The sequence below is a fragment of the Lepisma saccharinum genome, chromosome 28 (assembly GCF_977018435.1).
Source record: "Lepisma saccharinum chromosome 28, izLepSacc3.1, whole genome shotgun sequence".
In the NCBI taxonomy this organism is placed as follows: Eukaryota; Metazoa; Arthropoda; class Insecta; order Zygentoma; family Lepismatidae; genus Lepisma; species Lepisma saccharinum.
In genome coordinates, this window is record NC_139256.1 from 18807725 (window position 1) to 18823072 (window position 15348).

Sequence of the window (15348 nt, forward strand, 5' to 3'; positions counted from 1 at the left end):
AACGCCACGCTGCCAGCTCGACGTCTTCGAGCTTTGTCTTTCAGGAGTTTTGTAATTTGTGGCCCCACAAAAATACTTTCCTTGAATTTTGCTTGTTGTCTAGTTCTAGAAAAGGTCTTGGAGGTAAAGAAATCCACTGCCATATTTATTCAAGGCTTTCACGAAGTTCTTCATCAATCCTAATTTAATATTAGTGATTGATTGATTGATTTATTTATTAGCATCCATTCAACTTTACAAAAGTTTGGAATTGTCACATTGTACATGTACATTTAGAATACGTCTATAAAATTATAGGCATAATATAATATAAAATACAATAGATAGTGGTGGGAGAAGAATCTTCTTTGGATCAACAAGCGCCACATAATTCACATTTTTTCTCCAATTTGATATTCATCCCTCATTCCCCAATCTTTATCTACAAAATGACGACTTGTGTCGCGACTGTCCCACAAGCACAAAAAGCAGCAATGTTTCGTAAAACCTCCCTGTAATCCTGTGAGCAAGGCAATAACTTTGAGATCAGCACAGATTTCCCATTCATATTTATTATAATTTACAGCTGCTAACAAAGCAGACATTGTTTCGTATGTTTCCTTCGTATTTAGAGCATGGAATAAAGGAATTGATGGTAAAACATTGCCATTATGCAGCAATACAGCTTTCATACTTAATTTTGTGTAGTCTTTGAACAGTCTCCAATCGGGTACTGAATGTCGAACACCGAACTCATTCATTAAGGAAACTACGTATATCTACACAGAAGCACATATTTTCTTTCATTGTGAAATACTTGGAAAGCTGTTCGTGACGGTATCGATAAAATTAAAATTGTTGTGTCTTTCGCAAAGAGTTTCAACTGCTGAAGCCTTTGAACCAAGAATCTCTGGTTCTTTTTTTCCCAAATTTAAATCGCGAATAAGATCACTTAGCTCATCCTGCATAATGAGGTTCGTCACAATGGTATTCTACGTTGATTGATGTTGACGGCTCGTCTGCGTATCTTCATCTGGTGCTTGCACAACCTATGTGCGTGGGGGTTTTGGAACTGGTAGTTCCTCGATGTGGTGTACCGGTCTCTTATATATAAATTTACATAAAAACTTTTCGAATGAAGTAATTCTTTCCATTTCTTTTCCAGGTAAACATCTAGCCTTATTTTCCAATGTTCGTATACTTTATACCTTAAATTTTATTTTATTAAAAATTGACATTATGAACAATTTTTACGTGTAGAAGAATTTTGAGGATTAGTTTCGCTTACTACACTACAAAACACATTAGAAACAGTCATTACTTTCACGGGGGCAAAAATCATGTTCCCTAGTGTTATTGCCTATTTTTGTGGGAGCAGGAAAAGGTTTATTATCCAGACTATATTAGACGTCGATGTCAAAATAATCAAGAATGATAGGCCCCAAGTGACAGGTGAGGGAGTAGCACCCATAGTACCAACATTCACAACCCACTAAAGTCGAGACGACGGCATTTCAAATCACCAACACTGTTTAATCTGTTATTATACTTATAGACTCGGGCGCGACTCAAGATAAAATTTTCGCCCTGGCGAGCCATGTTACATATTTACAATTTCAAATCAGAAAATGTTAGCAATGAAGACAAAGGCTATAATTATTATATTATGTATATTTATATTAATCGACTACAGACTTGAATTTATTGAAAGCTGATAACCACTTGTATTTTTCTTTACGTCTATTTCTACATCTTTTTATCATACTTTTGATCTCAATAAATTGATAGTTATCCTTCAATAACTTATTTATATCCTTTTACATTGTGCTGCCATCTATGTTTCTTTTTCAAAACTCCTTTCTTTCCATCCCGTGTTATTGTTTCTAATATGAAATAGTTTGTTAATAACAACTCCATGGGCGTCCGGAATGGGGGGCAAGGGAGGGCCGTGGCCCCCCCTGGAAAATGAAAGTCAACCAAAAATTATGTATTTCACACATATAATTTCATTTTAGCCAAAACAATATGTGTTAATTATTGCATTAGCACCAAAAATTCAAATTTAAGCAATGTTTTTTTAGGGTACAACACTCTTTTGGGGGAAAATGTGAGATGTTTGCACCCCCTGGAAAAATATACCTTCCTTGCCCCTCCCTGGAAAAAATCCTGCGGACGTCCATGAACAACTCTCTTCCAAAAATTGTACGTGTATGATCAAAATTAAGGTTTTAGCGCTACTCAAGGAGGACACCCGGGTTTGACGCCCCCGGCCCTTAAGCCGCCCCTGAATAGCCTATAAGAAACCCATATTATTGATTATATCTTTGAGCTCTTTTTCAAATCTTTACCAAACAAAATCAATTTGTTTCAAATGGACTGGTTTGATGTTTCATGAGTACACAATCAAAATTCATTGTACCCGAGGAAGTATAGAATAAGTGCTACATGCTATTTACTGAAGAAATACAATTACTTATCCTTACACACTGTAACGTTCACTCTCAATCACTTTTTCTTCCCTTTAAGCCTTCCTTTCTTTCTTTCTGTTCATCATATCTATCTCTTTCTAACACTCCTCATCTGGTTATATGCACCTCTAACTCACGCTCTCTTGTTCCACTTCAATTAACTGATTCTCTCTTCAGTTTCACTTATATTTAAGAACAACTTCCTTTCCCGTTCTATCTCTTGGTTCAATTTTTCTCTTCTCCCTTCAGTTATCCAAGAATAAAGAACAAGGTTACATTCCTTTTAACGACAAGCCACACCAGGTTAGTTACTTCTACTCGGTAAATTGAATCATATCCAAGGAAGAACAAAACTAATGGAATAAGAATTCGTTGACATTTCTATGATCAAAAAATGTTCGCAAGAAATATACGCATGAAGTCTACACCACATGGATGAGCCGTGGACTTGAGTTGGAGCAATATTTTTTCTAAATTCTATTTTCTATATTTTTAGAATTTATCCTTAAAAATTCAGGATCTTCAGGCTGCATAAATTATAGCGAGATATTTTAAATATAAAGTAAGTTTACGACGCCGAGAAATTACTACAAATTTCTAAACAACGAATGCAATCAACAGTAAGATTTTCTTTATACTCTAGTAGAAATTCTAAATGTTAGAAATCTTCAGCACTTAGCATACCAGCGGTGTTCTTCACAACACATTTTTAAGTATACAGGTTGTATCATTACTGTACGGACGCGATAAGAAGCGGCGTGCAATCAGAACGCAGAACGGCAGAACGTGACCAAATTCTGTCTCCTCGTTGGCTGCCATGTGGCTGGAGGGTTTCTACGTTGCCACGTTCGCACAAACACACGGACAGGCTAGTCAGCTGTTAGCAAGCTCAGGCATTCTGGCAAGCATGAAATATTTTAACTTCCTGCTCTACACAGCAACCGAAAACCTTCACTGAAAGAACCTTTGTTGTGTTTTTATTATGGTACATTGCAAGCATCAGCTACCGGCATCTTTTTACTTATGTTGTATCGTATCACAATTACCAACAAAAGAAAATGCGTCTTCTGTTATGAACAACACTATGGCAAATCGTTCTCCTTTGATTTCATGCCGCCTCTTTTTGCCTTCTTTGTCACGCCGCGATTGTTGAAGCTTCAGAACTTACAAATGAAATGCATTTCTTGAAAATTAGGGCAAATTACGTATAAACAAATTACGTACAACTTCGTTTCGTTAACACGTTTTTAAATTATATTTTGAGGAACCTACAAAAATTCACCTCCAAAACAGAATTTTACAGAACTGAGTTACTGTATTACGGAGAAGAATTTATCAAGAACAAATCAATTGTGTGTGAATTGATTGATTGAGTTGGTGTTTTAAAGTCCACTTTATGCACACTACGACTAATCTGGAATGGACCTACAGTTGGAAGTGGGATCCGAACCACTATGTGCCTCGACAGGGTATCAAACCCAGGACTACTTGATTACAAGGCGACAACACTTACCCTACCACTGTGCCATCGGGGAGGCACATGTGGGTGTGTGAAGTGAGATAATTTGGGAGCTATATGAGAATACAGGCTCTGGCAATACAGAGTTCAATAAATTACAACGAAACGCTTGGCAGTTGCTCGATTTCCTTAACATTAATGATACACTTGGTACATGTGTTGAGCTACCTTTATGTAAAAACATAAAAATGAATGAAAGAACAGAAGTAGTAGTTAAAGAATCAGTTGTTTTTGCTTACCGGCTACCATTGTAGTGGCGCTATCCCAAGATCATCTTCATTGTTGGTTGGTAAAGGAACATCTTCATCTGAGCTACTACTGTCACTGTTGTCTTCCCGCCCAAGTGAAATTACAAAATCCTCCATTTCCTGCTCTTCAACTCCCTCCTTTTCCCATACTTCGGAAATAATCTTCCTTGCGTGTTCTATAGCCGAACGCCACCTATCTGCTGTCACATCCCCGATAGCCTGTTCTGTCAATTGCAAAATTTTAGACGGTGTAAAAGGTGGCAAAGTGTTCCTCTGTGCTACCAGCCCTTTGACCTGTGCCCAAATAAGTTCGATTGCATTGTACATACAATGATAAGACGGGAGACGGACCACCGTATGTCCCGCTTCTTCTGCAAGCTTGTCTATTCGATATATGGGGAACTGGGGTTTGTGTAACATAAGGAGCTGCAGTAGTTCAGCCTTCCTCATGTTTCTGTGGGCTCGCGAAAATCCTGAAGTAGATCAATCCGGCAACAGCGCGTCGCTACCAGAGTGGGTGGTCCCACGCCGCTTGCTAGCGCGTCCCTTTTATAGTGATAGCGTAAACTGAAACGGTGAAAAGTATACGATAGTAGAAGCAAAAAGTCTCAGTAAACATGGGGTCGCAATCGCACCGTTTACGAGATAATTACGAATTGTTTGTACACATCGTATGCTTTTCACGTATTAGGTGCCATAGACCTAATTAGTAACAAATAACAGAATTAAAAAATTCACCTCGCTAGACATTAGTGTTGCTTCTATTACCAAGGACTATTGTACTGTAAAAAAGTGCTCCCCTGTGCATAGCACCACGCCATGAAGGCGTATAGGGGTTGTGGGGGTAACGCCCCACACTTTCTTGATCCGGTCGTGAGTGGGGGTATTTGATCAGCATCATACCCCTGACCGCCATGTTATTCGACGCTGGGTGGGCGCCGGGGCCGCTTCCATCGTTCGAAAAGTTACAGGATTTGAACCGGCCGGCGATCGAACCCGGGACCTTTAGCATGGTAGTCAGACGCGTTACCGACTGTGCCACCGCGGCTGTACTGTATGTTACATGCTCGGCAGTGTTCAGTTTTAGACAACGAAACCTCGCAGTGCGCAAGGAGACAAACAATCAAGTCAGTGGTGGATCGTATTCATACATGCGCTATCACTTCTGGTACACCCTGTATATGTGTGTGTGTGTTCCGGTGAAAGACCAAAGTTTCAGTGGAAATATACATATAACACTTTTTATACCATCGGGTACGCATTGTGCAAATGACTGTGTGATTTCATAAAAGCCAACTTGTGTGGAAATGTAATATAAACAAACTTGCTAACACATGTTTTCAGATGACACGTAACTAATGAGCATAAGTTAAATTTGTGTTCGTTGTGCCATAACGGAGCGAGAGTAACAAATGCGTTGGCCGAGAGCTTTGAGCGATCAACTAACGAGTTCGATTGATGTGATTGATTGAGTTCGTGTTTTAAGTCCACTTTATGAACAGTAAGGCTAATTGGGACTGTACCTACAGTTTAAAATGGGATCCGAACCACTATGTTCCACCGGGTATCGAACCCGGGACCCCTTGATTACAATGCGACGACGCTACCACTGCGCCATCGGGGAGGCCCTGTGTTGCGGGTTCGAGTCATGGATGTTTCTTTGTGCGAGCCACTTCATCACTCTCGTTAAATCATCATTCATCCATATCATCGCAACTAGATTAAAGTGGCAGGAAAGATCGGGAAAATATGATACATAGAAAATTTAAATGTTTCTGTTAGCATATCAAAGAATAGTAACACAACACTCTTGAAATATGTACAGGGTGAATCAGAAATAAAGCTACACGTAGCGTGTTACTGTACAGGTGAATGGTGTATTAAACTTGAAACTTCATTTTATCTTTTCAGAGAAGAGACACGCGCACGAGATGTCTTTAGCCAAGATGGCGCCAAATATGCAGCACCAAGTTACATTTGAAGAGTGGGCAATTGCATACCAGAATGATTGTGAGGCCTTGAGACTGGCGAGACGTAATTTTAACATAACATTGTTGACTGTGGGAAAGTGGAGAAAACGACTGTTTTGCTTACATCAAATTGATGTTTAAGTCTATTGTTGTACACAACACGGCTCTCACGATCATTCTGGTATGCAATCGCCAACGCGATTCTTATCTGAAACTAAAAGATGAAGTTTTTAATATACCATTCACCATTTCCCTCTGCATTGTACAGTAACAGTACATTTTGCTTCAAACGTGTAGCAATATTTCTGACTCATCCTGTAGATGACGAACAACTACTAAGTTGAAAACTGTGAGGTTATTGCTTATTAAGAAGAAAGCAATTAGTATCAGATGACCACCCGCCGGACTCTTGAGTTCAATTTTGGATTTTTTTTAATATCTACATAGTGCAACACTGTCGTTTCAATTTTCTTGGATAAGTTCATATGTTGCATAAGAACACAATAAATTGGCCGAAGTGCTAAAATTGGATGGATAAGTGATGACCTCGCTGGGAATCATCAACCTAGTTAGAACCCATTCTCCCAGATTTTATGAACAACGTGATCTTGCACTAGACAGAATAAATCATAATAAAAAATCACTTTACAATACATTTAAGGTACACAGAAGGAAAACGTATGTTGTGTTAATAAATAAAGAAGATCCTCAATCTTAATGCTTACCAGTGTGCATTTACGTAGCTACTAACCTAACGTAAAATAATTAATCCATGAGCACGACAACAGTACTTTCAGGGAGAACAGTCAGTCCCATGTACGTACAAACATTGCTAATTACAATCCCGTCAAAGCGAATTGTTTTTCATTACTTCACCACTTTATCTGTAAACTATCTAGCTGATTAACTGCGAGTACATCCGGAATTACGTATTCAACGCGCGTGCTGCCATCTGTAGCTCGATAGATGCACTTAATGAGGCGGAAGTGACGAAAATATAATCACGCCTTTGGTGCGTCTATTTCGAGGGGTGTTAATGTGGGGACTCCGAACAGGAAATTCAACTTCAAGCTAGATGCGTAGCTGGTTGGGGTGGCGATCTGCAGAGGTAACGATCCGTGATGGAGGGGGAGATGAGCATGGAAAAGGCATATGCGCCTAATCCCAAAAACAAATGTTCGCTTTTGGACTGCGAAGCCTATTTGTGTGATGCTACGAAGGGGTATCAAAAAGTTCGTGCAATCTCCTGGAAGGAAGGAAACTAGAAACCCCCTCGGATATGTGTATTGTAGAATGGTCCTTCTAGGTTAAGCACACAATTTTTTGTCTGTTTTGGATATTTATTGCTATCCTTTTTTAACAGGTGAATAAAGGAAGGTGTCATGATTGACAAAATTGAGGCACGGAGCGTCATCAAATTCTTGCATCTCCAGAGGAAAGGAGCGAAGCAAATTCACGATGAGATGAAAGCAGTGTACGGGGAGGAAAGCCAATCCTATGAGATGGTTTCCAAGTGGAAACGGCAGTTCCAAATCGGTCACATGGTAATTTCCGATGCCCCTAGGACAGGGAAACCGTCCTTCGCAAATGATGCCACATTGATGGAGAAAGTGGAGAAGATGATAATGGAAAACAGGAGGATCACCATTGAAAGTGTGATGGCTGTAATCGGTGTTAGTTATGGGTTCATCATCCATCACCAGCTGCACCTTCATCAAGTGTCGGCACGGTGGATGCCACGATTGCTCACCCCTTTAGAGAAGAGGACTAGAGAGGAAGAAGCACTATAGATGTTAGGCCGCTGTGAGCTGGATGAAGAGGATTTTTTCAGCAGACTGGTTACAATGGACGAAAGCTGGATCTACCTTTATGACCCAGAAACAAGGGAGATGAGCAAGCAGTGGAAACAGCTCCTCACCGCCCAAGAGTGCAAAAGTCAGCCGCTAAGGTGATGCTGTCCGTTTTCTGGGACTGTGAGGGATTCATCCTGACGGACTACCTGCTACAGGCGCACACAATGACAAGTGACTATTATTGTGAACTCCTAGCTCGGTTACGTCACAAATCGAAGGTGAAAAGGCAAGGATAGCTCACAAAAGAAGTGCTGCTATTGGCAGACAACGCACCAGCCCATTCTGCCCATGCATCCATTTCGAAAGCAGTTCAATTAGGATACGAAATTTTGCCCCAACCTCCACATTCCCCAGACCTGGCACCGAGTGACTTATTCCTCTTTCCGGAAATGAAGCGTCCACTCAAAGGACGCCACTTTGACAAGAGGGATGATGTCATTTCTGAGGTGGAACAGTGGATTCAGGCCCAAAATGTAGTGTTCTATATAAACGGCTTACGCAATGTGAAAGACCGCTGGCAGAAATTTGTTACCAAGCATGGCGACTATGTGGAGAAGGACTAATATCACCATGATTTTGTACTTGTCCAAAGTTGTTTCCTTCCAGGTGATTGCACGAACTTTTTGATACCCCCTCGTACTAATTTCTACATTGCACGTTCGGTAGGGTGACCATAATACTTGTATTAGTAGTAGTAGTAGTAGTAGAAGTAGTAGTAGTAGTAGTAGTGAAACCAGAAACTCAGTTAACATTCACCAATTCATTAGGAATTTTCTTTTGAGTTTGTGTCGATACGCAGAACTTAAATTCATCGTGCAGGCCCGTATTGAAACAACATGTACACTTCTTGGTCATACCTATTCACTGCTCTGTGGCCTCCCCGATGGCACAGTGGTAGCGTCGTCTCCTTGTAATCAAGGGGTTCCGGGTTCGATGCCCGGTGGAGGCACATAGTGGTTCGGATCCCACTTTAAACTGTAGGTCCAGTCCCGATTAGCCTATCTGTGCATAAAGTGGACATAAAACACCAACTCAATCAATTATTCACTGCTCTACAAATAACGGTACCCCTACAAAACAAAACAACGACGCGAACTAACTTAACAGTAAACTTCCGCCTGCTCGAATCTTCGCGACGAAATTGTAGCCAAAAGTGGCAGAAAAGCGACGTTAAATATCAAATATAACAAATTTCCATGAATAACTTGAAACAGCGTTTCCTTGACAATAGTTTTAAAACATGCCAGCGACATTATTTTAGCATGAAATGTCTCAAATTTAGATCTAATTTTCGAGCTAACTTCTAAGATTTTAATAAAACGGGACATATTAAGGATTTTTAAAATATGGACGGGATGACCGGGACACGTCTTTTAAAAGGGACTGTCCCAAAATCAGGTATTTTACGTCGCTTCTCTACCTATGAAGAACATTCGCTACGATGAGGAAACAAGCGCAAAGAAACATCCGCAAGGACGTATTTCGGGTGGGGTCAAATGGACCGTGTGGGGCCTGGCATTGTCATGGAGAAGAATGACGTGTTTCGACAACATTCCAGGTCTTTTCTTCCGAACAGCCCCGCGTACAGCACCGTGAAGCAGTGTTGAGTAATACTTGGCATTAATTGTGGCACCCTTCTCCACAAAATCCACATGGATAACACCTTTCATGTTCCAGAAGACTGTTCCCAAAATCTTACCGGCAGACGGCAGCGCTTTGCTTTTCTTGGGTGGAGGGGAACTTTTATGACACCATTCGTACACTCTTGCCCGTGACATTGTTTGTTCACCATACTGTGCTTGCAGTCTACGCCAAATTTCAACAGGTTTCACCTTCTCCTTCACGAGAAATTTCATTATGCACAGCTGTTCTACAGCAACAGATACACTACTTGCCACCATGTTTGTTTACACTACTGCGCATGCGCCAAATGCGTCGCAAAGGATCATGGTTACTCGCAAGGAATCATGGTCTGTCCTGCCCTAGTAATGCAGCGCTACATTGATTCATTAATATTTTACGCACGAAAGTCCTGGTCAACCTTGAACGACCCTTTACTTTAAACTGTACATCCAGTCCCGATTAGTCTATCTGTATATAAAGTGGACTTAAAAATCTCAAAACTAATTCGGAGTGTTAGGGGATAACCCTTTCCGAGGACACTCAAATGTCAACCTCCCTTCCACGTACTACATCGTGGACTGCACTTTGCAGGCTAGCGAGGCTCTGGCGTTTGGAATCACGGCAGTATAATCCTCTATGATGCTCGTGGTTTGTGCAGTATTTGTGTATTTGTGATTCTCCTTTCATCTATTTCACCTTATGATTCGTCCTCATCTTCGCGATTAGCCAAACGTGGCAGAAAAGCGAAGTAAAATAAAACAAATCAATCAAAAACTAATTCCCAACGAACGTTACTTAAGCCCGCATCACACGGAACTTGATTTCCAGTAGGTATGCCCTAGTTGGCGCTGGACTGGCTCACACGACACTTATCAGCGTACTTGTCGATAGACTTTTGTTCCCATACGAGGGAAGTTGTAATGGCGGCCTCGTGAGATGTAAATAATGTATCACTTCACATTTTTAAAAGCCGATAACTATTCAACCGAGAGGAATAACGTTTCGTATAAAACGTTATTAGGTATAAAACAATGGCGCTGCTTAAATACATACTTTACTTTACTGTACACGTATCGAAGAATATTTTAGTTGTTTCAAATGTAAACACCGTGCACACACGCGCCTTTCATGCTGTATACGTTATACATTGCTGGGGTAACACTCGGAAACCACAGACAAAAACGCTCCTTTGCACACTCACAGATTATCTTCACATGGTGAAACTTTGCTCTGATTGGCTGTTCCACAGAATCCAGTCGAGGAAGTAGCAATTAGAACATGTCCTATTCCTCGAAACCAGTCAAGCAGTCAGTCAAGCGGCCATGATTGCTATCTAGAAAGTTAGATCAGCGCCAACTAGGACATTCCTACTAGAAATCCAGTTCCGTTTGATAGGGGCTTTACATTGTATGCAATCCTGCCATTTTTCCTGTGATGTGGGTTGACTAGGAAGTTGTAGCGTGACAATCTGGGATTTGGATACAAACGATACTGCCTCTAGACCGTTCACGATTGTGAACGATTCTTCAGCTTGTGATTAACTAACCTTATATTAACATTTTCACTTTGCATGATCAGGAGATATACTCCTCCAACACTCGAGTAATTTGTACCTTGGCTGAAGGCAAGATAATTGAACGGAAATGAACATGAAAAAATAGACAGTCGATACAACTTTTCGCAAAAACAACCCCGCCCACTCAACCATAAAGTCTGCCCAGTTTATGGCGGCGAATAGTAAACGTGCATTACTTCTTTAATTTCAAGTAAACTTTACGAGGTCAGCGGTAACTATAAATTACATTCTTCTCGCAAACTTCTAACTGATACATTCTGCTTGTATGTGTGTACTCTTACGATGGAACAACACAACACGGCTACTCTTTTAATCTCATTCCGTGACAGCGAGGTCTTTTACAGCCGAAAAAAAATGGCCTCTAATAAATCAGAAGTGAACAAGACAAGAAACAACACGGAGTTTTTATGTTCTTCTGTTCCTTGGGAAAATCCGCAACAAAGATACAGCAACGATCAATCATGCGGGAGTCGTATTACAGGGTCTGGATGGCGCTCTACGTCTTCTGGGATCATTCGTTTCCCAATTTTTCCATCCAGAGATAAAGGAACAAAAATATGAGACTTTATTACTTTCATAATCTTTCTAATGGTGTCAGTGGCACGTGGGAGCATTAGAGAGCCATCTTCATTTTTTTAAAAAATGAACTTAAAAAAGTAAAACAGCGATAGAATGTTCACAGTTATTGCTTGTGCGCAGAGGCATCTCGTGAACGCATGCGGTGCATGCTGCGCATGCGTCAATTGTGGGAAAAAGGACAGCTTGCTCTGCGACGACATTCATGAGCATTTCTACATTCTACATATAGGAGAAGTATTTATTTTACACGAGAGCGCCCAACTAAGTGAAAGAAAGTAATCATTATTTTCCCACAATTGACGCATGCATCACTTCAGGTCCAAGAAATGTAATATAAGCTTAGTTCAGAGCTCTCGTGTAAAATAAACACTTCTCCTATATGAAGAAATTAGAATGTGGAAATGCTCATGCATGTCGTCGCAGAGCAAGCTGTCCTTTTTCCCACAATTGACGCATGTGTTCACGAGACGCCTCTGCTTTTGCGGTAACCTTGACTACTAAGAATGACTCATGACTCCATCTTTCTGTACTTTGCTCTCTCTGCAGGATTACGTAGTGGTACCGCTGTCGTCTTGAAATCAAGGGGTCCCGGGTTCGATTAACAGTGGAGAGATGTGGTGGTTCGGATCCAACATCAAACTGTAGGCCCTGTGCCGATTAGCCTATATGTACATAACGTAGACTTAGAACAAACCTTGACGTCTCTCTCTCTCTCTCTCTCTCTCTCTCACTCTCTCTCTCTCTCTCTCTCTCTCTCTCTTATTTTGCTGACCTCCGTGGCGTAGTGGTAAGCACAGCAAGAGATTGGAAATGTTTGCTAGTACTGTATTATAGACCTGTGACCATACTGTGCAAAAGTGTTTTAGATATACATTTTTACTTCACAAAGGTGCATTTTGTGGAGTTTTATGAGCCGCGGTGGTCTATTCGGTATGGCGTCTGACTGCCACGCAGGAGACCCGGGTTGGGTGACCTAAGGTCGGAATTTTTCGGCCTTGTCCCTGAACAAAGCGGCTCGGGGCTCACCCAACCTCAAATCAGTAGGCACATGGGGCAACCCGGTAGGGGGGGGAAAGGTGGCCGGAGCGTGGTGCTTATCACATCACCGCTAAAATGGCCGAAATAGAAAGTGTGTGGGAGCCTATCCCCTGCAGTTTCAAAGATTGCAACCAAAACAAATCACCTCGGTGGACTGAAATCGGGAAACATTCATTACGAAATGTAACGCTGATTGCTACATTTTGATATGAATTATTGTGTTATTGTTTGTTTCTTTCAAACACCCTGCGAGGAAAACATATAAATGATATCAAAATATGACGGAAGAAGCTTTGAGTGATTGTTGTTGTTAGGTCTCTCTAGACAAAATTACTTGCTCAAAAATCAATGTACTCTTCCTGTGCTTTCTCAATGTGCATCCTCATGGACGGAGCAAGCATTCCCGAAAAGAGTAGTTCCAAAATTTCTCGCCAGATGTCATATCAGATGAGTGGAATCACGAACGCGTGTCCTGACAGGTAATCCACAACGGTCATCATAAGATTCATCAAAGTATTACCAAGGAAAACCGTCCTGTGAAAAAATTGAAATATGGTAACATTCGGGCAACTAATTCTCACAAGCACAATTACTCACTATAGCTACACGATGTAAATCTTCGCTGTTCAACATGTAGATTGCTCTGTCAACAGAATTAATTGACTAGATTTTTTTAAAATTACTGCTCGAAGTAACACAATAACGGCATGAGCTCTGTTCAAATGTTATCAATACAGAATATGCAAAATACAATTTCACATGTTCATGGCAATTAGCATTTCAAATGCGCCATTTTTTTACCTCCCCTTTTAGATCATATTTCCAATTTACTCTTTGTCACTCTAGCGATTTAACTGAATACAGTACTCGGATTTGCATACATGTAACAGCTCGAGGCGACTGATTTCATAGGAAAATAGCTGTGATATCATCCATTAAACAGAAAAAATAGCAGCAATTTACATATCAGAGTTAAAACAAAACCAAAAAAATCCCGCAGAGTTGGTGAGAGCAAAAAAGTTACAAAAAAAAACTGTGGATGAATGCAGTTTTCTGCTCAGTGTGGCCAGGTGATGTAGGGAAAGATCAATATCTCCTAAAAACATACATTCACCATTTCCATTGGCAGCTTGACGGGAACCACAATGTGACCTGACGGGATATTTCAATTGTTAATGCCCCCTATCCGCAAGTGGATGCGGGTCACGGGTAGGTTCGGAAGGGGAATGAGGCAAACTACTTGATCCTCTTTTAGTGGTTGGTTCATTTCCAGATTTCCGATATCGAATTTCCGCCTTTTTTATTTCCCTAATTATCCCATTTTCTCTCTGTCTCTGTTTCTCTTCGGTTTTGTGTGTGTGTGTGTGCGTGTGTGGCGGGGTGTTCGGTGGGGATTTTCAAAAATAAAAATGTTTTCCGGTTCAAATGGTGGCCAAAAATATCGGAAGTATTAAAAATAATCCCTAACCCATCTTGGCATATGTTTTAATACGTTAAGGATATTGAGATAAGTTTTCCAGAACGGTCGAAGCTGTGTCTGTCTGTCTCTGTGTGCGGTAACTTGCAGAATTTCAAAGGTACGCTCATACGAAATAAAACTAACACATCTTAGTTCCCGAAATGCTTGTCTCCCTGGATGACGTTATGCGCGTAAGCATAACTCTACGGCGATGTCCGAACTTGCCACTGAAATTCGCTCAAAGTAAAGTTAAGCAGCACACATTGCATGGAAGCAAGTATTTCAGGAAATAGGTTTCTCTCTTTATTGCGGATGAGTGTACATAGTACTTAACCATCCTACAGGCAGTCTGTTATTTGAAAACATCAACAGGGGGAATGTCATTCATTTCATTTGAAGCATATGGAACTCTTCCATTAGAAAAAATTCAAACTTGTACCAACTATTCAAAATTTTAAAACTTGCGCACATTTAAACACGAATTTATCAAAATTTAATGTACTTTATTCATTATGTGGAGTGGCGGCGATTAGGGGGCGTGGGGGGCAGTTGCCCTCACTTTGCGCCACTTTTGCCCCCGCACTATGCTAAACCTTATCTATCAAGGGAAAGTAAACTGTTCTTGCCCCTCCTCCCCCCCAGTCTTGCCACCTTGCCCCCCCAGTTTATGAACCCAATCGCCGCCACTGATTATATGTAAGAATAGAAAACCGTATGTTGATGTGTTTCTTTTTTTCTCCAAGCCTCATTCCAGTGCACCAAGTATTTGAAAACATTTGAAATGAGTTAAGTGTCTCAATCTCAATAAACACCCCCGCCTTCCATTGGTCTCCATCTAATACGCGGCTACTAAAAGCAACACACTCTAACAATTTTCCCCGAACGCCTCTTCGGGGGAGTTGGGGGCAAAGCCCCGCCGCAGAGGGTAAAATTTGATATCGAAAATCCATTATACTACAACGAGATTACGGCATCTGGAGCCAAGGGCAGTCATTTGGTGGTCATAAATTCCAGGTATCCGGCAGCGATATTAGAC

The 15348-nt window shown here is 40.9% G+C and overlaps 2 protein-coding genes across 2 annotated transcripts in view; one reads left to right on the forward strand and one right to left on the reverse strand.

Annotated features, from left to right (window-relative positions):
• Positions 1-15348, reverse strand: part of LOC145980765 (uncharacterized) — a 703732-nt gene that overhangs the window by 663892 nt on the left and 24492 nt on the right. The gene's annotated exons all lie outside the window — the stretch shown is intronic.
• Positions 7567-7974, forward strand: LOC145980833 (protein GVQW3-like). The gene has a single exon (XM_083113923.1). The coding sequence runs from the start codon at positions 7567-7569 to the stop codon at positions 7972-7974; it is 408 nt and encodes a 135-aa protein (XP_082970049.1).